This window comes from Astyanax mexicanus, unplaced genomic scaffold, assembly GCF_023375975.1.
Source record: "Astyanax mexicanus isolate ESR-SI-001 unplaced genomic scaffold, AstMex3_surface scaffold_31, whole genome shotgun sequence".
In the NCBI taxonomy this organism is placed as follows: Eukaryota; Metazoa; Chordata; class Actinopteri; order Characiformes; family Acestrorhamphidae; genus Astyanax; species Astyanax mexicanus.
Genome location: NW_026040041.1, coordinates 5431867 through 5457500, shown reverse-complemented (window position 1 = coordinate 5457500; position 25634 = coordinate 5431867). Strand labels below are relative to the sequence as shown.

Genomic DNA, 25634 nt, shown 5'->3' with positions numbered 1-25634 from the left:
TGGTTCTTTCTCTTTTTCTCTCTCTCTCTCTTTTTTCTATTTCTCTCTATTACCTTTTCTCTCTCTTCTTTTCTGTCTCTCTCCTTTTGCTCTTTTTCTCTGTTCCCTTTTCTCTCTCTACTTTCTCTTCTCTCTCTTTCTCCTTTTCTCTTTCTCTTCTTTTATCCTAAGTTCAAGTTCAAGTTCAATAAAGCTTTATTGGCATGACTGTCACAAGGTACACTGTTGCCAAAGCAGACAAACAATACACAAATATAAACACAATGAAAAAAGAAAATCTAATAAAACAACTTAAACAAGAAGAGATTAAATAATATTGATATGAAAAATATTAAATATTAAATATGAAATAACAATGTTAACAATAATAATGGCATATCAATGAAAAGAGATATAGATATAGAATCTAAATATAAATAAGTGAACAGTAGGGGGTAATATTGATTAGTAATGGATATTGATTATTGTTTAGAGTGGTTGTCTCTCAGGTTGTGACAGGCTGTGATATAGAGAGCTGAGAGTGGGAGGAGTTTACTCTTCTCTCCTAATAAACAGGAGAGTTTCTCATTGTTACTGTAGTGCAGGAACTCAGGAGAGATGTCGATCATTTGTCCATAATATCTCTCTCTGATCTGGGCGTACCTGGGACACTCGGTCAGAAAGTGCAACTCTGTCTCCACCACGGACCAATCACAGTGAGAGCACAGCCTGGACTCTCTGGGTAACCAGGTCCGTCTGTGCCGACCCGTCTCCACGGCCAGGCTGTGATCACTGAGTCGGTACATGGTCAGGACTTTCCTGAGGTTCTGATCTGGGATCAGTGTGAGGTACTCTGCGAGGGTGTACTCTCGGTTCAGGGCTGAGTAACACTGCAGTTTGGGTTGGTGTTGGATACTCTGGGTCCAGTAGTGGTGGTACTGTTCTTTTAGTCTGGTGAGGATCGGGTTGGGTCGTAGTGTTTGGGTGAGTGTGTGGTGGGGGTGTGTAGAGTGTGTAATGTCGGCAGGGTTAAGGTGGGTGATGTTTAGGATTAATTGGGTAAGGGGGCTCTTCTGGAGGTTCTGTTCCTGATTGGTCAGAGCTTTGTAATGGAGTGATTGGGGGTGGCTGGATTTAATGTGTTTATAGAAGTTCACGGCTCGTTTTTGGATGGTTAATATTAGGGGGTATTGGCCCAGTTCAGCTCTGCATGCACACGTAGGATACTCCTGCAGAATTCGGTGTGCAGAACCTCTATAGGGTGTTTGTCCCAGTTTGGGAAGTCATTTTTTGTTAGGGGCCCCCAAACCTCACTGCCGTAGAGTGCAATGGGCTCTATAACAGATTTAAATATTTTGAGTCTAATTTTGATTGGTAAATCAAATTTAATAGATTTATTAATGGCGAAAAGTGCACGTCTTGCTTTCTCTTTGAGTTCCTTCACAGCCAAGCCAAAACTTCCCGTAGAGGTGATTGTTAGGCCTAAATATGTGTATTTATTTGATTGTTCAATATTAGTTTTATTAATTGTGAAAACATGGTTACTGCGTTGTGATTTGTACTGAAATATTACGATTTTGGTTTTGTGATGGTTTATTTTCAGAGCCCATGTATCACAGTATTTGTGTAGAAGGTCTAAACTTTGTTGAAGACCCTCTTTTGTGGGAGATAGCAGTACCAAGTCATCTGCATAAAGAAGACATTTTATCACTGAATCATCAAGAGATAGACCAGGGATATCTTCACATCTGTCTAATGATTCAGCCAGTTCATTTATATATAAATTAAACATTGTAGGACTCAGACTACAGCCCTGTCGTACACCTCGTGATTGGGTGATGAAATCAGTCCTCTGAGATCCCACTTTCACTGCACATCTACTAGTTGTGTACATAGATTTGATTAGATCATAGACTTTCCCTCCCACTCCATTGTTTAGAAGTTTAAATAGTAATCCTTTGTGCCAGATTGAGTCAAATGCTTTTTGGAAATCAACAAAACAAGCAAAAATCTTTTGTTTGTTTTGGGTGACATATTTATTAATGAGGGTGTGGAGGGTAAAAACATGGTCTGATGATCTATAATTAGGTAGGAATCCAATCTGAGCTTTGTTTAGGATGTTGTGTTCAGTTATAAAGTTTATAATTCTTTTGTTGATAATGCTACAGAAGACCTTCCCTAGATTGCTATTAACACAGATCCCTCTGTAATTGTTTGGTTCAAATTTGTCGCCGGATTTATAGATCGGGGTTATGAGTCCTTCGTTCCAGATTGATGGGAAATTGCCATAATTTAAAACACAGTTAAAAAGTTTTAGAATAGCCAATTTGAATTTATGATTGGTATATTTCAACATTTCATTTTCTGTGGTAATATTTAGTATCTCACCATGAATCATGTCCCATCAGACGTGAGCAGATGTGGTTGAGCATTTGTCCTATGTCTCTCAGTTCTGCTGCGTTAGGGTTAGTTCTGCTGAGGGCCTGAGCGTAGGTCAGATTTCCTGGCCTGGTCTGTGGGTTCAGGGGTGCTGATGTTGGGCCCAGTGGCAATATTGAAGTTTGGGTATCTGTGAGGTGATCTGATGCTGGTGCTGGAAAAGGGTTTTCCTGAGGACTCCTCTGCATGTTGGGTAGTGCTGGGTAGTGTGGGGCTCGGTGTTGGGGTCTCAGGTTGGTGGTTCGTGTAGGAGCTCGATCTCTGGGTTTAGGTGTATGTCCAGTGGTTCTTTGGTAAGCGGTGACATTTCGGGACAGAGCAATGTCCTTTAACTTTCTGGCGAACTCAGGAACTGCCCTTTTGAGAAGGTGGACATGGTCGTGGAGGCAGTCAGTGTTGAGTGTTGGATGATGAGCGAGGTGGATGTTTGGGTGGAGGGCGCAGTCTCTGGAAATACTGGCATTGATTTTTTGAATGGTATATGGGTGGAAATCCTTTCGGGGCAGCAAGGTGGAGATAATAATCTTTGAACTTGGGAAAGTATTGCTGGCTTTCTCCATCACCGCTTTCAGAGACATGGAAACTTTTTCTTGTTGGGTTCTGAGGTCATTTGTACCCGTGTGGATGATAATGTGGGATGGTGACCCCAGATTTGCTTCTGTGAGAAGCTCCAGTGCTTTCTGGGTAGATGGGCACCATATTTTAGCCACTCTGTGTCTTGGGAAGAGTTTTTTCTCATCAATGAATTTTCCATTTGAGTCAATTAGTAGTGCAATTTCTATTTGCTCTGCATTTCTTCCTTCATCCATGGTTGTGCACTGCTCTGGTTGTGATGGTTGGTTGGCAGGAGGTTGTTGGGAGCTGGTGGGGGTTATGGAAGGAGGCTGGAGGTGGTTGTTAGGGTTGGTCTGTCTGGAGATCTTGGTTGTTGGAGGACTCTGGGGTTGTTTGAGTGAGAGTAGCTGTTCTTTTAGACTCTCCACTATACTGTCCCTCAGTCTCAGTTCTTCCCTCAGCTCAGCCATCTCCTTTCTGTATCTGCTCCTGTCCTCCTCTTTCTCCACCTGAAGAATCCTCAGTTGTTCTCTCAGATCACTCAGTTCTTTTTTGAAGTCCTCTTTTTCCTGAATCCATTTCATGTTTGTTTGTTGTTTGAGAAACATTTCCCTAAGCTGGACTATCTCTCCCTCCAGTTGTGTAAAATGTCCCTTTAAAAGAGTAATGGAGGTGTGGAGTGGTGTGAGCTGATTCTGTCCAATGTCCTTCTGCTCCTGGGCTGAGGTCTGGTCAGAGGTCTGGTCCGAGGACTGGGATGAGGTCTGGGCTGAAGACTGGGTTGTGGTATTGTGTTGAGGAGGATCAGACTTTTCCTCTTGCAGAATGTTGTCTCTGCCTCTTTCCTCCTCTGCTGCTTCTCTCAGACGACCGAATGATTTCTCAAATTCACTCAGGTTTCCCTGAACCATGAGTGTTCCATTTTTGTAGATATTGATGGTGGTCATGACAGTGGGGTCTTTTATTTTCAGTTTCCACCCGTTACAGATGCCCTCTTTTTTAACAGATGTGTAGTACGATGTTAAAGCCTTGTGCCATGATTCTGGGCTATCTGTGTAGAATATGAGGTTGCTGGTCTCCCCTGTCTTATACAGGTCTGAGAACAGACTCTCTGGCTTCTCTCTCAGCAGTTTGTGTTTAAATTGTTTCCTGGCCGTCTCGCTCTTGACCTCAGGAGGGTAAATAACGGGACAGGAGTGATGTGAGCTGCAAGGTGAGTGCTCTCTCTCCTCAGTGCAGTGTTCAGTGGGTGCTGGTGCTTCCTCTGGCTGGATCATGTTGACTGCTGGGCTGATAGAATGTTGAGGCTGGAGCAGTTGGAGGAGCTTTTTTCAAATTTCAAATTCTAACTGCCATATTAGCTTTAGCAGTTAGCTTGTTATAAAACTCTATATAAATATAAATAAAATATTAAATAATTAATAAATAATGACTGATTTCCTCCAACTCACTTATTCTGTATCGTCTCTGAGACCTGCTGGTGTGTTTCTCACTCTGAGATGATTCCAGTTCTCTGTATATCTGTGTATCTCAGTCCTGACCTCTGTTGTGCTGAAGAGTTTCACTCCTGTTGTTTCTGGTGGTATTTTCCTCAATACTTTACCGATTTGGAGGTTTTTGGTCTTGTTTTGTTTCTGTTTGTTCTTAGTATGACTTAATATCACTGTTTCTATAAATTAATTCATCATCTTTCTCACCTTAAAAGAAAAAACGACACAAAAATCAGGGAGCTCACACTGACATGTTCAATGGAACTCTCTCCCCCTCTCTTTTCTTTTTTTTCCTCTCTTTTATCTTAATCTCTCTCGATCTCTATCTCTCTCTCTTCTTTTTTCTCTTTCTCTGTATTTCATTTTCTATCTCTCTCCTTTTGCTCTTTCTCTCTGTTTCCTTTTCTCTCTCTCCTTCCTTTTGTCTCTCTTTCTCCTTTTCTATCTCTCTCCTTTGGCTCTTTCTCCTTTTCTCTTAATCTCTCTCGATCTCTCTCTCTCTGTTCTTTTTTCTCCTTCTCTCTATTTCCTTTTCTTTCTTTCTTTCTCTCTTTCTCTCTCTCTCTCCTTTTTTGTTTCTCTCACCTTCTCTGTCTCTCCTTTTGCTCTTTTTCCTTTTCTCTTGTTCTCTCTCCTCTTCTCTATCTATTTCCTTTTTTCTCTCTCTCTCCTTTTCTATCTCTCTTTTGACTCTTTCTCTTTTTCTCTCGTTTTCTCTCGACCTCTGTCTCTCTGTTTCTCTCCCCTTCTCTCTCTCTCCTGTCCTCTCTCTTTTTGTCCTTTTCTCTCTCTCTCTTTCTGATTGAGAATCTGATTTTAGATTCAGATCACCTGTATAAATGTTAAATCTCTGTTATTGCAGGTAAACACTGGCTCTGATGTCATATAGATACAAAATCTTTTTTTAGTATTAATTTAAATTACCATTAAACCATAAAATCAATAAAGACACTCGGAGACGTGATTGAAATTTATATAAAATGCTAGAATTACAGTGTTTTAAAATAAATAAAAAAAATTCACTGGATGTATACTGGCCCTGTACAGCTCTGTATAACATGAATATAATAAGATATACAACAAGCTGATCATGTGACAGAAACTTATTATAGCATTTCCTTTACCTATACAGCTTTCTATACCTGACCCTTCACAGATTCACCTCAGAAACTGAACCACAAATTACAGCACTTGTTAAAGCTCAAAACAGTTCTAAAAACTACTGTATATTTATCTAAATTCTGATTATATAATTATATAATATTGGTGGTAGTTACTAGGCCTGCTTCACATTTGTTTTACCTAATTGCAACATCTACAATTACCAGTAACAGCTTATCAAATCCATAGAATTACTGCTAATTTAAATAAGATAAAATGGACATTAAGCCAAATTAACGACACTGTGTGTATTATTTAATTACTGACATCCATTCTCTCTCTCTCTCTCTCTCTCTCTCTCTCTTTCTGTAGTTTTGGGGAGATGTTTGCCCAGTTTTGGAATGGCAGCAACTGATGGCATCCCTACTAACTTCTCTTACCCCGGGATGACCCACAATCAGACTGTGAATACCATCAAAAACGCCACGAGGTAATTCATTTCAGTATATTTTTAATAGAGAAATAAAGGAGATTAGCTCCAGAATACCGCTAATAATATGATTACAGTACAAGTATTATACAAATATGCTTTTTTACCAAACTGGTAAAAGTGTTTTTAACAGTGTATTTAAACAACATAGGTATCAGCCGTAACTAGGCCTGTCACAATAACTAATAACAACTGCACTTACAAAATGCACTGACATATATTCTGACTGTGGGCGTGGCTGCACCTTTATTAGGAAAAATGCCCTCTATCAACACCCAAAACAGGGTCTGGTCTTAATGCCGGTTCAACGTGTGCCAGCTGGGACAGACCGGGGCTGCACGCCATGGTGTGGAACAGACCCACGGTTCCCCTGCCTTCACACATTGCAATGTACATGTATATATACTGTAGTACACACTGAAGAACCTACTATAACCTACTTTGGTTCAAGCTGGAACTTTTCAGGTACCAATATTAGATGCATAAACAGGAATGGAAAGTTTATTGTCTTTAAAATTAATTTAGTTAATTAATTTGTTACAGTATGATGTTATAACTGTATTAGGCCAACAATATCGTTCATCGCAATAATTTATGGGACAAAATATCATTCGCAAAAAATTATCGTGACAGGCCTAGCCATAACATTAAAACCACCCACAGTTGAAGTGCATAATAGTGATGATCTGGTTCCAGTAGGTTTGTGGTTGATTAACTGCTCCAAATGGTCCTATTCTATTGGCAGTACTTCTCTACACAGGTTAGACGAGATGTTTTGTGTGCATTTGCACATTTGTATCAGCGATAATGCAAATTAAAGGTGCTAAATGCAGAATTGATTAGAAAAAGTGACGACAAGCATAAGATCATGGTCATAGAGTTTAGAATGAATACAGCAGAGATCCGAGCACTGAACCTTGAGGAACCCCACAGTGAATTCACTACATATTTAAGAACTTTTCCCAGTTCCCGCGGAAGCTGAAGAGCCCTGCACTGACCTGTGGGATATGTGGGCGGGGTCTCCCGTCCCATGACTTTTGGGAAGTCAGTGTTACACCGTGCCAAATGTAAATAACCTGTTTGTGTTTTGTTGGCAGTGGAGGAGTGTATACAGCGTGAGTGATCAGTGTGTTCATCTTCACCATAGTCGTAGAGAGTGTCTGCAGTGTTACCTCACTTCCTTTCTTCCTTTCTTCTTCACTTCCTTTTCTTCTCCTCCGTTATCTACTGATCTTCTCCCCCTCTTTGAATCCCTACACACTTCCCCTACACACTCTACCTCAAGTTAATTGAACTTAATTGAAGTTTTTGTTATACAGTGGTGTGAAAAAGTATTTATTTCCCTTCTTGATTTCTTATTTTTTGCGTGTTTATCTATTTAATGTTTCAGATCATAAAACAAATTTAAATATTAGTAAAAGTTTCTAAACTGAAAGCAGAAGCATTTCTGAGTGGAGAAGAATATGGATAAAATATAGTGTTTAATGGTACCAGTGTGCTGGAACAACCCTCCCTAAGCTAAGTCTAATATATTTATTCTTAAAACTGGGGTGTCGGGTCACTTTTTGCGTGAGTTCTTCTTCTTCTAGTCACGTCACGTGTCTTTACGTACTTGCGTCACACGTACAGCCTCTAAAAGAGGTTCCGGCTCAGTTTTACTGAACGTGAGCGGCTGGTGAAGCATTGGGGACTTCAGAAGGGGCTCAGTAGCTCCTCCATTGACTGAGCTCTCTCTCTCTCTCTCTCTCTCTCTCGCTCTTTCTCTCTGACTGAACATAACCTGGAATCGGATTCATTCGATAAAATCTGTGATAAAAAACTAAATTATTTATTTCACTAAATATTGATTTCTCTCTTATAACTTTATGAATATGGACTTGTTTCTTTGCATTATTTGAGGTTTTTCAGCCATTTCTCATTTTCTGTAAATAAATGCTCTAAATGAGAATATTTTTATTTGTAATTTGGGAGAAATGTTGTCTGTAGTTTATAGAATAAAACAACAATGTTCATTTTACTCAAACATAAACCTATAAATAGCAAAATCAGAGAAACTGGTTCAGAAACTGCAGTGATCTGGTTGTTGGTAGAAGTGAGAGTTTGGGGAAGTGTTTTTTATATAAATGGAATAATCTGAATAATCTGAATTGCTGTAAATTCTCTTTCCTCCCATCATTCATTCCTCAGCTCTGTCTCTTCCTGTGGGCTGTAGATGGACGGCTGCTTGTAGTTGTAGAGTTTATTTTTTATTGGCAGTGAGTTTATCTGAGTTCTACACACTAACCCTACTGTTTTTCCTCACTGTTTGTGTGTGTGTGTGTTTGTGTGAGAGAGGAGTGAGTGGTAGACTGTAATAAATTAAATGTAATTGATTATTATACATAAGTAGAGTAACTAAAGGGAGAGAGCCAGAAGGTAACATAGACACGGAGGCTCCCTGAAACCCCGGCATCCACCCACTCCACCCTCCACAAACAAAAAAATAATAAGTGCATCACTTATTATTCATAGATTCTTGATTCTAAGGTAATAGAACGTGTTTTAACCCTCCTATTATGTTCAAATTTACTAACATATTTTATGTTTGGTGTCAATCTGACTCCAGCTATTTTAAACTACAGAAACTACAGATTTTTACCCGTTTATGTCACATGTTATATGTGTTTGTCGACTACTTAAATAGCCATTTTAAAAATTCTACAACCAGAATACATGTAATGCAACTATGGAGAAATATGCAAATCACAATCAATCAGATTGATTTAACTAAAATTTAAAATAGAGATCCTACTGGTATTTTAATGTCTTCTTCTTATTTCTAAGTAAAGCTTTTTGTAATATAAAAAAATAGAATTTAATATATTTGATGTTATCAACAATAGTAACAATAGTAATTTATTATGTTTGGGGTCAAAATTGATTTGTATAAACCTTTTATATTTCTGCATCACCGCTATGTTGTGGAAACTATCAATACTTTTATTAGGCCAACAATATCGTTTATCGCAATCATTTCTGGGACAAAATATCATTCGCAAAAATTATTGTTACAGGCCTAGCCATAACATTAACACCACCCACAGTTGAAGTGCATAATAGTGATAATCTGGTTCCAGTAGGTTTATGGTTGATTAACTGCTCCAAATGGTCCTATTCTATTGGCAGTACTTCTCTACACAGGTTAGACGAGATGTTTTGTGTGCATTTGCACATTTGTATCAGCAGTAATGCAAATTAAAGGTGCTAAATGCAGAATTCATTAGAAAAAGTGACGACAAGCATAAGATCATGGTCATAGAGTTTAGAATGAATACAGCAGAGGTCCAAGCACTGAACCTTGAGGAACACCACAGTGGTAAAATCTTATTGATTTAACTAAAATTGAAAATAGAGATCTTATTGGTATTTTAATGTTTTCTTATTATTTCTAAGTAAAGCTTTTTGTAATATAAAATCTGTACAATTTAATATATTTGATGTTATCAACAATAGTAACAATAGTAATTTATTATGTTTGGGGTCAAAATTGATTTGTATAAACCTTTTATATTTCTGAATCACCACTATGTTGTATAAACTATCAATATATTTGTAGGAACAATATATACTGCATTCCTCCACTGAATGAGAAATAGCAAAGTTCTCATTAGAATTATGTTTGAGAATTGAGATTAAATAATAATCGAACATAAGTGGCCTAATGAATTCCGGTATTTTTACAGTATCCTGTTGAGAATGAATGGTGGACAGTAATGAAGTAAATGTAATTGGTTATAACCTGAAGACATCCCTTATTATTTATAGATACTTGATTATAATGTAACGGAAAGTGCTTCTATTTGGAAGCCCAACAAAAAAAAGTCTGAATAATTGATGACATTCAATTAAATGATTAATTGATAATCGGAAATTTGTACTTTTACTCACGAGAATTAAGTACATTTGGAGGTAAATACGTATTGAAATGAAGGAATAAACGGTGGACAGTAATGCAGTAAATGTAATTGGTTACTGTACTTGAGTAGTTTTTATGTGTCTGTACTTTTGCATTGGTTTTGTCACTTATTAATTCTTCTTTTTTGACTTCTTTTTGGATTTATGGAGAGCAGAGAATGAGATCAGATTATAGAGTAGAGTGAGGAAGATAAATGAAGAGAAATACTCTGAATAAAACAGAGTAACTAAAGAGAGAAAGAGCCAGAAGGTAACATAGACATGGAGGCTCCCTGAAACACAAGCATCCACCCACTCCACCCTCCACAAACCTCAGCGCATCCCTTATTATTCAGTGTTGGAATTTATTTAAAGTACTTAAAGTAATTAAAGGTAAATACTTTAAGTATTAGTATTTTTGCTGACATGAAAGAATTAACGAAGGACTTCTACTATTACTGCAGTAATATTTAACCTTCTGTCCACCTGTCTGTGTGTGTGTGTGTGTGTGTGTGTGTGTGTGTGTGTGTGTGTGTGTGTGTGTGTGTGTGTGTGTGTGTGTGTGTGTGCTGAGTCAGTGTTTGTTGTTGCTTAGTAGCGTAAGAGTTTGTCCTCTGAGGTTAACTATTGTTCAGAGGCGTAACCATAATCATAACACTCTCTGTCTGTCTCTCTCTCTCTCTCTCTCTCTCTCTCTCTCTGTCTCTCTCTCTCTCTGTCTCTCTCTCTGTCTCTCTCTCTCTCTCTCTCTCTCTCAGTGATCTGGTGCAGGGGTTTAATGCTCGGGACGTTGGCGTGAGGATATTTGCAGACTTTGCCTCCACATGGCAGTGGATTGTTCTGTGAGTGTGAAGCACGGCGCCCTCTTGTGGGAATTTTACAGCACTATTTTACTTTACTTTACTTTTTTAAAATCTTTTTTTTATATCATATAATATTTTACCATTCAATAAAACATCATATCTGTAAAAATAGCATCTCTATTTATCAGGTATTATAATCAGATTATTAGATCTTACTCTGATTTAAGAAATGAGATACTAGATTTATCTGTAAAATCATTTAATTTTCCTAAAAATCATCAGTGTTCTTATAATCTGGTGCTCCTTATGTATGAATTCTATCAGTCAGGTATTAAGGAGCAGTAAAGACACTCCACTGAAGTACAGAGTTATACAGGAGTTTCAGTTTAGTTCTCCAGCACCAAGGCTGGAGCAGCATTAGCATTAGAATTAGCATTAGCCGCTAACTGCACTAAGCACTAGCTCTTTCACTGTTCAGAGGTGAGTATATCAGACTGTAGTCTGCATGTTGACCATGTTAAAACAAATTCTAGCTATAATCGCCCTGGCTTATCGGAACTTAGAGTTCCTCTGTGTAGCGCTGTTGGGTGGAATTAGCTGCTAACCGTGGCTAGCACAAGTGGTTAGCTGCTAATGCTATTGCTGCTGCTGCTGCACCCAGCCTTAGTGTAAATCTGGAAATCTAATCTTACTGTAAATAAACGGAAGCACTTTATTTACCCAATAAACAGTTTTTAGGAAAGTGATCTGTGTAGATTAACATCCAGCGAATACAATGAAAATGTGTTTCTTAAGAATAACAGTTTTGTTTACTTAGCTTTCAGCTGGGTGGCGAGACCTGCTGAATTAGAATGTCAACGTGAATTTTATTTCTAAAGCACATCTTCAACAACAAATGTTGACCAAAGTGCTTGACAGTAATAAATAAGTAAGGTATCAATTAAAACAAAATGAACAATCAAACTATCAAATATCAATTAAAAATCAACTGCAATTAAAAGCAAACGAATAAAAATGAGGATTCAGGCGGGATTTTAAAAGTCGACAAGGAGGGGGGCTAACCTAACAAACCGTGGCAACTCAACTCGTTCCATAGTTTAGTGACACTATAATGGATAGAAGGAGAACATGGCGACTCCCCTGTTCCTTACTAGTGTCGCATAATGCGCCTTATAATCCGGTGCACCTTATGTATGAAAATTTACGTTTATTTATACTGCACCTTATAATGGTAATCCGATAACTGCAGAAACTTCCAATTATACGCAGATTTTTAACTGCACACTTGTTAATGTTTACCAAAATAAAGGTCCCCCAGGTATATTAATGTTATTAAAGCTTTGTTATCTTTCTCTCTCAGTGGGATGGTGATAGCAATGGTGGTCAGTCTGCTGTTTCTGCTGCTGTTGAGGTTTTTAGCAGGAATCCTGGTCTGGATTCTCATTCTCGGAGTTCTGGCTGTGGGAGCTTTCGGTAAGAGTGAAGTAATGGAGTACAAATACTTAATTACGCTACTTAAGTATAAATATAGGTTATCTCTACTTTACTGAAAGTAATTATTTTACATTTTCACACAATTATCTGAACTTTCCTCTCTTTACATTTTAATAAAAACAGCCTCGTTACTCCTGTTTCATTTCAGCTGGTTTTCATTACGGCTTCTCATCGGTTAATAAAACTCCTATCCAGATAAATCTCTCCATCCAGATAGAGTGAATCTGATTGTGATTGGATGTAGAGAAGTATAAACATATACCATTCTGACTCCCTATTGGTTTATACTGTATCCATGCAGAGACTAAAGAGAACTCCAGATAAACTCCAGTCCAACTAAACTTCTTTAATATATTTACATTCTACTAAATAAAATACATTCATTTATAATCAGCATATATGCAGCTGAAACACTAGAGAACAGCCGAGTGCAAAATCCCACATTATATTATCATCATTAACATTTTAATATTTTAACATTATAGTCATTATAGCTTTTAGATAAATGTGTTTTAGGAAGGGGGGGTTAATAGTGCACTATAGGACTCTGTGGGCGTGGCCTAAGCCTTTGTTCTTAATGGCTTTATTTTTTTCCCTTACATTACTTTTTACTTTTATACTTTTAGTAGTTTAGAATCCAGTACTTTTTTAAATACTTACTTAAAGAGTAAAAAGCTTAAGTTCACACTTATATACACACACTATAACTTCTACAGAAGTATTTTATTAAACCCCAGTATCTATATTCTATTCTACCTACAGAGTAATGAGTAGAATTTCCCCTCAAGGATCAATAAATCTATATGTCTGTCTATCTATCTTGCTATTTCTCTGTATCTATCTATCTATATGTCTATCTATCTATCTATACGTCTATCTATCTATCTATCTATCTATCTATCTATCTATCTATCTATCTATTTCTCTGTATCTATCTATCTATCTATCTATATGTCTATCTATCTATCTATCTATCTATCTATCTATCTATCTATCTATCTATCTATCTATCTATCTGTCTCTGTCTGTCTATCTATCTATCTATCTATCTATCTATCTATCTATCTATCTATCTATCTATCTGTCTATCTATCTATCTATCTATCTGTCTGTCTGTCTGTCTGTCTGTCTGTCTGTCTGTCTGTCTGTCTGTCTGTCTATACGTCTGTCTGTCTGTCTGTCTGTCTGTCTGTCTGTCTATCTATCTATCTATCTATCTATCTATTTCTCTCTATCTATCTATCTATCTATCTATCTATCTATCTATCTATCTATCTATCTATCTATCTATCTATCTATCTATCTATTTCTCTCTATCTATCTATCTATCTATCTATCTATCTATCTATCTATCTATCTATCTATCTATTTCTCTCTATCTATCTATCTATCTATCTATCTATCTATCTATCTATCTATCTATCTATCTAGCTATTTCTCTCTATCTATCTATCTATCTATCTATCTATCTAGAGATACTTTTCACACCTTTGCTAGAGGCACATTTACAAAAATGTACAATATCTAAGAAATGCAATATTCTCTCTCTCTCTCTTTCTCTCTCTCTCTCTCTCTCAGGTATATGGTACTGCTATAATGAGTACATGCAGCTGGCGAACTCCACCCTCACCTACAACAGCGTGGGCTTCACCACCAACGTTAACGTCTACCTGCAGATCAGAGACACCTGGCTGGCCTTCTGTACGTCTGATTAGTAATATAGCAATTAATAGGGGTCTAATTAAAGCTAAAATGACGGTTGGCTGTGGAATATGTAGTAATGAGTAGTGAAACTCCCATTCTTTCAGCATAATGTTTGTAGAAGCCGCCCCAGCGTGGCCTAATTGCCACTTTTATACACCTGTGCACACAGAAGTGAACACCTGAATCCTGGATTTAATGGTGGAGTTATGCTGGAATAGAAATGGGTCTTCCCCAAACTGTTCTAGAAATGTTTCGTAATGCTGAAGCAGTTAGATTTCCCTGCACTGAAACTAAGCGGCCTTGTCCATAATCCCCCCTCTACCAAACTTTACCAGTGAAGTCAGACACTGATATTTGATGATTAGTTATGCGACTAAAACAGTTTCACAGATCAGAACTGGGGGGTTTATACTCTCTACGGCCCATTATCTTCATAATTTAATACAGCTTATCTAATACAGCTTTCTGTTCTATTGGGAAGGTTATACATACTGGTTTATCTTTTCTCAGAAATAAATATCTCTTTCTTTTTTTCTTTCTCTCTCAGTGATAATACTCAGTGTGGTCGAGGGGGTTCTGTTGCTAATTCTGATCTTCCTGAGAACCAGAATCCTCATAGCCATCGCCCTCATCCAGGAGTCCAGCAAGTATGTACACACATATATAATTTGTCATCATTTGAATATTATTTTTATTATTTAAAGAAGACAATATTATGTAAAACCAACATTTTGTGTGCTTTGGTATTTCCACTTGTTTTTTTTACCCTATAAACACTCCAAACACTTGGTTGAGAACCTCAGACAAGACACAGCAGGATAAGCCAGCAGACTTCCTCTGAGGGAGGCATCTATAATCAAACTGTCCAAATAATAAGTTTTTAGAGCTTTTGTGGCAGTTAAGCATGAACTAGCTTGTTTGTGTTTTGTCGTTTAGCATAAGCTAACACTGCTAACGTGTGGTAAATGCTTAGAGTAAACATGGGGCGTAGCCAGCAGCAGTTTATTATTAGATTATTAGAATAGAGCTGGTGAGATATTTATCTCTCTTTATGCGAGAGAGATTTTTTTTGTAAAGAACTTCATACATCATGAACATGTTTTTGTATGTAGACCATAGACCTACTGTATTCTAGTTTGTGTAAAAAGAGGTGTAATATGTCCCCTTTTAAATATTGTTATTTTTTATTATTATTAGTGTGATTGCAGTAAGTTTTCCTCTTCTTCTGTTTTTTTTTTTTTTGTATTATTATTATTCCATTCGTTTTATGTACGGGTAACTTGGGCCACAACAGATATTGACTCTGTTCCAACACTAAAATGTGTGCCCTAAATCGAGAATGGTGGGATTGTATACAGCTTTCTGATTGGACACATGATTTTGCCTCTTGAAAATGAATGGGGAGAAATTTGCACGCCTGTGTGCGTTACACATTTTTGAGATATGAAGACCAAATTCTGAAGGCCTATAGAACTTTCCGAATATATGCTGAACAAATCGATATAATGTGCCAATTGTCGTACAAATTTGCCCCATAGGACATAATGGGGGCCCAATAAAGGTGCTCATAGAATGCCTTGTGTGCCCAGAGCTCCAGTACTGTGTGTGTATGGAGGAGCTATTGGATAAAGCAGCTATTGGTCAAAAGTTTGGATATCCTGCATGTCAGCCAATCAGACCCGCAGTTTCTGCAGGAACTGCAATCTAGTTTATAATATACACATATTTGTTTGCATTTTTGCAGGGCTGTGGGTTACATGATGTCCACGCTGGTCTATCCTCTCGTGACCTTTGTGATGCTACTGGTGTGTGTTAGCTACTGGGGAATTACCGCACTGTATCCTCTGTGTTTGTTTATAAATATATATATGAGTGTGTGTGTGTGTGTGTGTGTGTGTGTGTTTGGCTAATAAACAGCTAGCCTTGCTGTAAAACATGTTGTAGCATCTCTCCTTAGCTCTGGGTGTGTAGATATCTGGCCACGTCTGGAGGACCCATATACAACGTCGTAGCTCTGAACACTTCAGTTGGAGACTGCAGCGGCATCACCGGCAACCAGAGCTGCGACCCACTGGTAAGCTGATAACATGAGAGCTAGCCAGGATAAAGTACAGCTTCTAAACATGGTGGTGGTAGTTTCATTATCTACAACTCAAAGTGAGAGATAGCTAGGATAAAGTACAGCTTCTAAACATGGTGGAGGTAGTTACATTATCTATAACTCACAGTGAGAGATAACCAGCATAAAGTACAGCTTCTAAACATGGTGGAGGTAGTTACATTATCTATAACTCACAGTGAGAGATAACCAGCATAAAGTACAGCTTCTAAACATGGTGGAGGTAGTTACATTATCTATAACTCACAGTGAGAGATAACCAGGATAAAGTACAGCTTCTAAACATGGTGGAGGTAGTTTCATTATCTATAACTCACAGTGAGAGCTAACCAGGATAAAGTACAGCTTCGAAACATGGTGGATGTAGTTTTATAATAATCAACATCACACAGTGAGAGCTAGCCAGGATAATGTAAAGCTTCCAAACATGGTGGTGATAGTTTCATCATCAACAATTCACACAACTCAAAGTGAGAGCTAGCCAGGATAAAGCACAGCTTCCAGACATGGTATAAGTAGTTTCATCTACAATTCTCTCTCTTTTCCAGTTATTTAACGGTACGGAATACCCAGCCTGCCCCTCTGCTCGCTGTGTGTTTATAAAGTACAACACAGAGGGTCTGTTCCAGAGGAATATCTTTAATCTGCAGATCTATAACGTGATCGCCTTCCTCTGGTGCGTGAACTTCGTCTTGGCTCTGGGTCAGTGTACGCTGGCCGGAGCCTTCGCCTCCTACTACTGGGCTTTCCACAAACCATCTGACATCCCAATGTTCCCACTGATCTCCTCCTTCATGAGAGCACTGCGGTAAGAATACATACGTTTCTCGTAGTTCAGATAAATTAATCATTCGTGAAAATCCTTAAAATCTGGTATTGGGTATTAAGGAGAAGTAAAGACACTCTGCTGAAGTACAGAGTTATAAGGGTGAGTTTTAAGTAAGGTTTCTCCAGCACTAAGGCTGGAGCAGCATTAGCATTAGCATTAATATTAGCTGCTAACTACAACGCTAGCACTTTCACCGTTCAGAGGCCCCTCTATCGGCTTCCTGGCTTACCAGAACACTTAGGGTTCCTCAGTCTAGCGCTATCTATCGGGAGGCATTTACATCACGCTAATGCTAAGATTAGCGGCTAATGCTAACACTAATGCTAATGCTGCTGCACCCAGCCTTATTGCTGGAGAAACTTCACTAAAAACTCACCTTTAGACTAAATACTGGAGATCTAAGCGTGCTTACTCACCCGAATAAATAATTTTCAGGAGAGAAATCTGTGTAGATTAAAATCCAGCACTTGTTTTTTTTACAGTTTTGTTTATTTAGGCGCTTCTTTTTCCAGTTTCCCCATTAGAAAGGGAAACATGACGACACCCATATTCACTTCGAATTAGACTAATCCTTACTAGTGTCACTTAATGCACTTTATAATCCGGTGCATATAATCCTTATAGTTATAAAAATACTGTATTTTAGGAACATGCTTTATCAGTCTCTCAATTTGAACTCAAAATAAGCACAAAGTCACCTGTTAACCTGTCGGTACCACTTTAAAATAAGACTACCTTTATAAAGGGTTTATAAATGGTTTACAATTAGTTTATTAATGGTTACTAATTAGGTTGTAAATGCCTTAATATTCATTAAATCATTAATAATCAGTTATAACACATACGTAGAAAGAGCAACAATGACCTGTTGTTTGTCAAATAGTGAACCCACAGCATATTTTATATTCTATATTGTTGCCCTTTCTACGTATGTGTTATAACTGATTATTATTGATTTTTAAGGCATTTACAACCTAATTAGTAACCATTAATAAACTCATTGTAAACCATTTATAAAGGTAGTCTTATTTTAAAGTGGTACCACGTATTCTGATTTTTGTGTCTAAATGTTAAGTTATAGAATCTTGGATTTTAGCTTGATTCAAGTCTTATTTCAAGGATTTTGAGACTTGCAGTTGCTTATTTTAAGAAATCTTACTAAGATTTCTATTGACATATATTATTTTGCTTATTATAAGGATATACATCTCAAATGACCTATATTTTAGTCTAGTGTCAGTAGTGATCATTACTAGTGATAAGGGGAAGTTTATATGAACACAGATTGAAACAGATTGAAATAGGGTAGAAAATAGGGTCATATTGTGGAGTTAAGGGAAGAATAATATCAATGCAAGTTTCTGTTAGTGAAGAACTTTATATATTCAGTTCTATTCAGTGTTTATTAATGTTTATTACTGATTTCTCTCAGGTATCACGTGGGCTCTCTGGCGTTCGGCGCTCTGATTCTGACTCTGATCCAGCTGGTCCGGATCATTCTGGAATACATCGACCACAAGTGCAGAGGTACAGAACTACCCATATTAAAGAGCTCGTATCAAATAAATCAACTATTCACAATTCATACAGCTAACACAACGTGTGTGTGTGTGTGTGTGTAGCTGCTCAGAACCCGTGTGCTCGGTTCCTGATGTGCTGTTTAAAGTGCTGCTTCTGGTGTTTGGAGAAGTTCATCAAGTTCCTCAACAGAAACGCTTACATCATGGTGAGTGTTAAAGCAGTAAAATGGACTTTTGTTGTAGTAAAACATGATAAAAAGTTCTTATCTTTGATGAATAGCACACCTCCGCTCTCCCACAGCATTCTTCTTGTGCTTTTTGCCCAGCACTCTTTACAACGGCCGTATCGGCACATAATTTACCCTGATAAATCACTTTTTACACCGTTATCCAGCTCAAAGTCGCTCCACACCTCCTTACTAGAATCTGGAGAGCCCTGACATTTAAAACGAGGCATTAATGACTTAAAAAGTGCACAAGAAGCTTATTAAAACCACTATAACATAAACATCCTATAACACTAGCTTCAGCTCTGAGCGCCGCCATTACTGTACTGATAATGACATAGACATATATATATACATAGACTCCACATAGCCTGCCTCCTGGCGCCCAGTGCATTTATTCATTAATTTACACTGAGAAATACTTTGTATTATGCTCTGTTTTATGCTCAGACATATGGTATGGCATATTAATAAGTGTATATATGAGTATTTATGAGTCCTCCTTTAATACACAAAATACAGTGATATATAAACACACTCTCATATGGTCACATTTTTCACTATATACTATAAAAAGTGTTTGCCCTCTTTTACAGTTTCTTGTTTTATAACATGTTTTTTCACTCTTAAATGTTTAAGATAAGTCAAAGACAACACAAGTGAACACAAAATGCAGTTTTCAAATGAAGGTTTTTATTATTAAGGGGCAAAAAAAAAAATCAAAAATGCGCATGGCCCTGTGTGAAAAACTGTTTTCCCCCAGTTAAATCATAACTTAACTGTAGTTTTATCACACCTGAGTTCAATTTCCCTAACCACACCCACACCTGATTACTGCCACACCTGTTCTCAATCAAAAAATCACTTAAATAGAAGAGAAGTTAACCAAAATATAGACCAAAATATACTCAAAAGCTAAACATCATGCTAATATCCAAAGAAATTCAGGAACAACTACCATTGCTGAAAAAATGCTAACTTTAGAGGAAACACTGCAATATGACTTCAAATAAATGAGTTTGGTAAGTATAAATGTTAACTTCTTTTCAGTTGCCAAATATTTGTTTAATCCCTATTTTACAATCGTTTGATTAAATATAATGGAATCGTCTGTTTTTCTCTTTCTCTCTCTGTGTGTTTCAGATCGCTATATACGGTAAAAACTTCTGCGTTTCAGCCAAAAACGCCTTCCTCCTGCTGATGAGGAACATTTTGAGGTAAACACATCATATTACTGATATATTTTATATTATGATTTAGTTCAGTAATTATTAAAATAGCAATATATATATATATATACACACTAGTGCATCTAAAAAAAATAGATTATCATTAAAAAGTTACTTTCTTTCAGAAATTTAGTTCAAAATGTGAAACAAACATATTATATCATGTCTGTCATCTGCTGCTGTTGATCCACTGTGTTTTATTATCAAGTCTAAAGTCAGTGCAGTTTAGTTTTCCCACAAAATCTTACAGCACTTCATATCTAACAGCTTCCCTCTGCTACTGACAACTTTTATAGAGATGCAGGATTTCATTTTCCAGCAGGATTTGGCACACTGCTCACACTGCCAAAAGTACCAATTGGTCTTATAATATAATATTCTAATTTTCTGAGACACTGATTTTTGGGTTTTTATTGGCTGTAAGCTTCATAATAATCAACAATAAAATAAATAAACGATTAAAATAGATCACTGTGTTTAATACATCTATATAATATATGAGTTTCACATTTTGAACTGAATTACTGAAATAAAGTAACTATTTTAATTATATTATAGTTTTTGAGATGCACCTGTATCATATTGTATAGTTAATTTTACGTATCTTTCAATGGGAGTCAATGAAAAATATTTTATTACGTATTTTTGTAGTGTTTTTGTATTTGTCTGTTCATCATTAAATTCTCATACAATATATAGAACAGCTGCCAGATTCATATTATTGAGAAAATCAATAACTGATAAGCCCAATAACACTGTGTGTGTGTTCAGAGTGGTGGTTCTGGATAAGGTAACAGATATGCTGATGTTCTTCGGGAAGCTGCTGGTTGTTGGTGGAGTCGGTGAGTTGAGTGAAAACACTCAATTCTAAACAGCTTTGATCATTTCTTATCATTTATTTCTGGTGATTAAACCTGAATTCCGTCATTCTGAGCTCTGAAGAAGAGAGCAGCTCCAATTTCCATTAATAAACTTCATTTAAAACTGTCCGAAAATAACTATCAATGGAATGATTGAACAATTTTGTATGTTTGTGTATATATAATATATGAAAATGGTTATATATATATATAATTTTTTAAATGTATCTCATATTTAAAGAAATACATGCCCATATATTCCTTCTTTAAGTTGATACACAGACTGGATGCTTTTGAATGCAAACTTCAAGCTAAAAAAATATATATATTTTAATTATACCAAATAGGAAACTTTTCTGTAAAAGATTTAAAACTAAATAACCTTTATTTACCTTATCTTAAAATTCTTAAAAATATGCAGAATAGGGTCAGAATTCTTTTAAAGCAAAGCCTTTTCTTGATATTTGAGACATTTATATTGTAATGATCTTCTATTAATTCTTTTGTTTTATATTTTAATTTTCATTATGAAAAGCTTCAGTCTATAGAAGAATGAATGGTGAAATTAATTGTAAAATATTAAAAGCAATTCATTTATGCAGTTTATTAGTTGATGTTTTTTGGCACATTAAAATATTTCCTGAAATATTGCTTCTTTTTTTCTTTATTCTTCATCCTCCTCTTCTTCAGGTGTTCTGGCGTTCTTCTTCTTCACTGGTAAAATTCAGGTTCCAGGATCTTCATTCCAGGCCTCCGCCTTAAACTACTACTGGATGCCCATCATAGTGAGTCCCTGATTCAGTTTAGATTAATTATAATAATTCAGTTTTATACTATATATATATTTTTATATTAAGTCTATATAAAATTAATAAAAAAGGTGACTTTTATATTTTTGTTCATTTCAGTTTTCTTTTTATTTTTATACAAATTTAAAATGTGGAAATCAGCTTATTTTTCTTCATTAATGTATAGTATATTAAGTGTATAGTTTAACAGCAGTAAATAAACATTGAAGTTCAGGAATATTTAGGAATTTAAACTTTTAGTAATTTTTAAAATAGTTTTATAAAAATTAATTAATTTAAAAATATGAAATTATTTGAAAAAGTACTAAGAGTTTTAATTAATAATTTCATTATTTCATTGAGTTCATGTTTAGAAATACTTAGGAATTAGAACTTCTTAGTTTTTTTTATAATTTCATTATTTTTTATTCAAATTTTAATATTTTCATAATTTTAAATATATATAATTTATGAACGTCTGAAGTTAATGTATTAGTTTTTAAAGTAACTTAATTATTTGATTGAGTTATAAGGTAAATAAACGTGATTAAGGTTTATAGTACTGTGTGCGGGGATCAGTGTAAATCTGTGTGGTTCTGTGTGGTTCTAGACGGTGGTGGCGGGAGCGTATCTGATCTCTAACGGGTTCTTCAGCGTTTATAACATGTGTGTGGACACCCTGTTCCTCTGCTTCTGTAAGTACCCGAAAACATAATATAAATTATAATTATAATTATTTTATATATTTTTAATTATGAATATATTTATATTTTAATTGATTGACACTATTAGTGTATATATATATATAGAGAGTGTATCCTCTGTATTCTCTCCTCAGTGGAGGATCTGGAGAGGAACGACGGCAGCGCTGAGAAACCGTACTACATGTCCAAGAACCTGATGAAGATCCTCAACAAGAAGAACAAACAGCCCAAAAACTGAAGAGGAGGAGGAGCTTCATCCTCAGATCCTGCAGAGCACTGTCACTTTTATCCACTAAAATCACTCTCTGATCCTGAACAAACTTTCAGATCAAAATCACCATCATCTTCCTCCTCTCAGATCCACTGATACTGACCTCTGACCTTTAACTTTATAAACTGTATTAAACCAAAGATTTACAGCCTTTACTGCACTTAAAAACACTTAACAATAAAAATAAGATTCTCAGAGTTCTAGCAGGGGTTCTTAGGGGTTATAACAATAGAGGATTCTCTTTAAGTGCAATATAGAACCTTTTTTAACATTGGATTTGTCAAAAATTCAGTCCCTTTATGTAAAGAAATTGTTCTAAACAAAGTTGTTGAAGTTTATAGAACTTTGGTTTCCAACTCCAGTACTAAAAGCTCATTTTTATAGCTGATTTTAGTGGATCCCAGTTGAAAGATGAGTTGGGAACTGGGTAACCACTAAAAAAGAACCTTAAAGAACCCGTTTTCAGAATGTTCTTCTGTAAACTGGACCAATGAGTGAAGATCTAGTAATATGGAGATTTAAAGCTGACAAAAGTTTTTAAATCTGTATTTTGTATAATTAAAATGACCTTAAATGACTTTCTAACAATTAGAAATATTTAATACTGTAAATAAATAATACTTATAAATTTCAACAATGGCAAACAAAGTGTTTACAAAGTGGCTTGAATTTGCGAATTGGTAAAATTTGCTGTTAAAAATATATAAAAATTTCAAATAACAACTTACAGTTTTTATATTAAGAAATAAAAAAAAATGTTTATGAACTCAAATCTCAGAGATTGGAACTCAGAAATAAAAATCTTAAAATAAAAGATCTTATACCTGGGGGATATATATTCAAATGTTTGGAATCTGACAATTTATGAAAATTGTACAAAAATTTAAACAGCAAATTTCATCACCTCACACTTCCAAAAAATTGTTAAAATTAGTTTGAATTGTTAAAATTTAAATGTATAGATTCCAGCATTGAATATTTTTGTATTAATTTACCGTATTTAGGACTAAGACTAATGTCTCAACTAATTCTTTATTATTTGAGCACTTTTTTTGAGAAATAAATTATACTTTAAATTTTAACTATAAAAAATATCACATTTTAAAATAACTTACAATTTTTAGATTTAGAAGATTCAGATTCATTTATACTTGTTTAGATTAAAAAGAAATTGAATCATAAATTAAAATCTCAGAAATTAGAACTTGCACCAGAAGTGAAATAACTGATAAATTGATTAGAATTTTTGAAACATGAAAATTCATTAATTACATTTTTTAAAAATAACATTTAAATTTCACAACCTCAAGTCAAACAAAAGAAAAACGATTAAATAGTTGAAATTAAATTTTATAAAATACGGCATTGCATATTTTTCTAACACTTTCCAATAATTAATAGTACATTAATTAACAGTACTTTTGACAGAATGACTCTAGTAATTATTAATTACCACTAGTTAAGACATTATTATTCAGTACGTTTTTTACTGTTGTCTCAATTCTTTATAACTTACAACATTTTTTAGCATTAAAATTTAGTCATGTTTAAAAATTTAATAAATGTCTTAAATAGTATTAATAATTATTAGAGACACTTTTCTAACCATTTTAAACCATGTTTATTACTGTTAAGTACTGTTAATTGCGACCCTTATCAAATATTTTAGGTAAATTTAATAAAAATATACCATATACAGATTTAAATACTTGAATTTGAATTAGAATACAGCATTTAAACTCTATATAAGTCTAAACACTATTGTTCCTACAGCTACGGCTCTTCTTTTCTGAGCACTCTGTGTAATTCTAGCGTACTTTTAGTTTTAGTACTGAATTTAGCCAAAATTGTTCTTTTTTTTTTTTTTTTTCCCCTCATCTTGGATCACTTTTTGTCTTATTCTTCACCCTCTATAGCCAATAGGCTTGGAGTATTTAGATTAAAGGACGTTTCTGTGCGTTTCTGTTGTGCAATTCACAGGATATTAAAATAAAAATGTACTTTTGGTCCTGTAAAACTGATTTCAACACAAAACTTGAAACTGTTGTACTTTTAATATTTCAGTTACTGAATCTCATCTTTTTTTTTTCAGAAACACTGATTTTCAATGTCTCCTGTTTGTTAAAAAATACAGAAAAATACCAAAAAAAGACTAAATAAAGCCATTATTTGCCACAGTGTACACTATATAGCTTCCACCACTTTTAGTGCCAGAACGATGTTTTATTTTTAAAAATGAATAAAGAGTAGTTTTACACTGTTTTACAGCCGTTTCTGATTCAGACGTTTATGAAGGATGTGATTGGTCAATTAAGTGCCTTTAAATGATTTGTATATTTATGTCATTGGAGTTTAACAGAGTTTAAGTATATATGAATGGAAATATATTTAATAAAATGTTGAGAATAAATCATCTGTTTGATTTTTTTTATTTATATAAACAGGGTTCATCCTACTGTCGGGTAGGGTTCCTCCTGGTGAGAGATCGCTGACTGCTAGACATGCCTCAACAATACATCACTACTATACAACAGAATCTAATGTATTTAATATCATTATTATAATAATATTAATAATAATAATAATAAATAGAAAAAAGCTCAGTTAAGATTAGTTTTAGAGGAGTTTAAATTAATCTAGATTACCGAATTTAGATTCACCAATAATACACTATTAATTAAATTTTGGCGAAAGTTGTACACGAAATAAAATCAGAAAAAAAAAGGTTTTCCTTTAGGTTTTATTAAAATTACTTTTTAATGATTTTACTATTCTTTGCTTTTTTGTTTTGTAGGTTTTGCAGCTAAAGTGTTTTTTCTTCTGTGGAAAAAAAATCCTAGAAGTAAAAAAAAAAGGTTTTTACTGCTACTCTTTTTTGTTTTTTGACAAACTTTTACAATATATCTGAAGACAAAACCTAGGAAAATGTCAAAATCTGCATTGAAAATGTTCTATACGGTTTAATTTTGTAATAAGAACAGATGCTAAATGAAGCCCAGTGTTTTCTGATGTTGGCTGGGTAAACCACAACAAAAATTAACGTATAATAAATAATGCCGTCTATGTTAAAATGTTAACAAATGTGATTTAAATTGAGAA

At 35.3% G+C, this 25634-nt stretch overlaps 1 protein-coding gene across 2 annotated transcripts in view; it reads left to right on the top strand.

Annotated features, from left to right (window-relative positions):
- The window catches only part of LOC103023320 (choline transporter-like protein 4), a 57983-nt gene extending 33038 nt beyond the window's left edge, over positions 1-24945 (top strand). The window contains exons 8-23 of one of the 2 annotated variants that reach the window (XM_049472901.1): positions 5937-6054; positions 7152-7169; positions 10746-10829; positions 12151-12263; positions 13863-13985; positions 14536-14635; positions 15733-15825; positions 15960-16062; positions 16656-16915; positions 18369-18463; positions 18559-18662; positions 19827-19900; positions 20684-20754; positions 21463-21557; positions 22171-22255; positions 22399-24945. In XM_049472901.1, the coding sequence (XP_049328858.1) occupies positions 5937-6054; positions 7152-7169; positions 10746-10829; positions 12151-12263; positions 13863-13985; positions 14536-14635; positions 15733-15825; positions 15960-16062; positions 16656-16915; positions 18369-18463; positions 18559-18662; positions 19827-19900; positions 20684-20754; positions 21463-21557; positions 22171-22255; positions 22399-22502 (1640 nt within the window). In that variant the 3' untranslated portion in view covers positions 22503-24945. The remainder of the gene's footprint in view (positions 1-5936; positions 6055-7151; positions 7170-10745; positions 10830-12150; positions 12264-13862; positions 13986-14535; positions 14636-15732; positions 15826-15959; positions 16063-16655; positions 16916-18368; positions 18464-18558; positions 18663-19826; positions 19901-20683; positions 20755-21462; positions 21558-22170; positions 22256-22398) is intronic. The other variant, XM_049472902.1, reaches the window with a different exon arrangement.
- Positions 24946-25634: the final 689 nt, after the last annotated feature.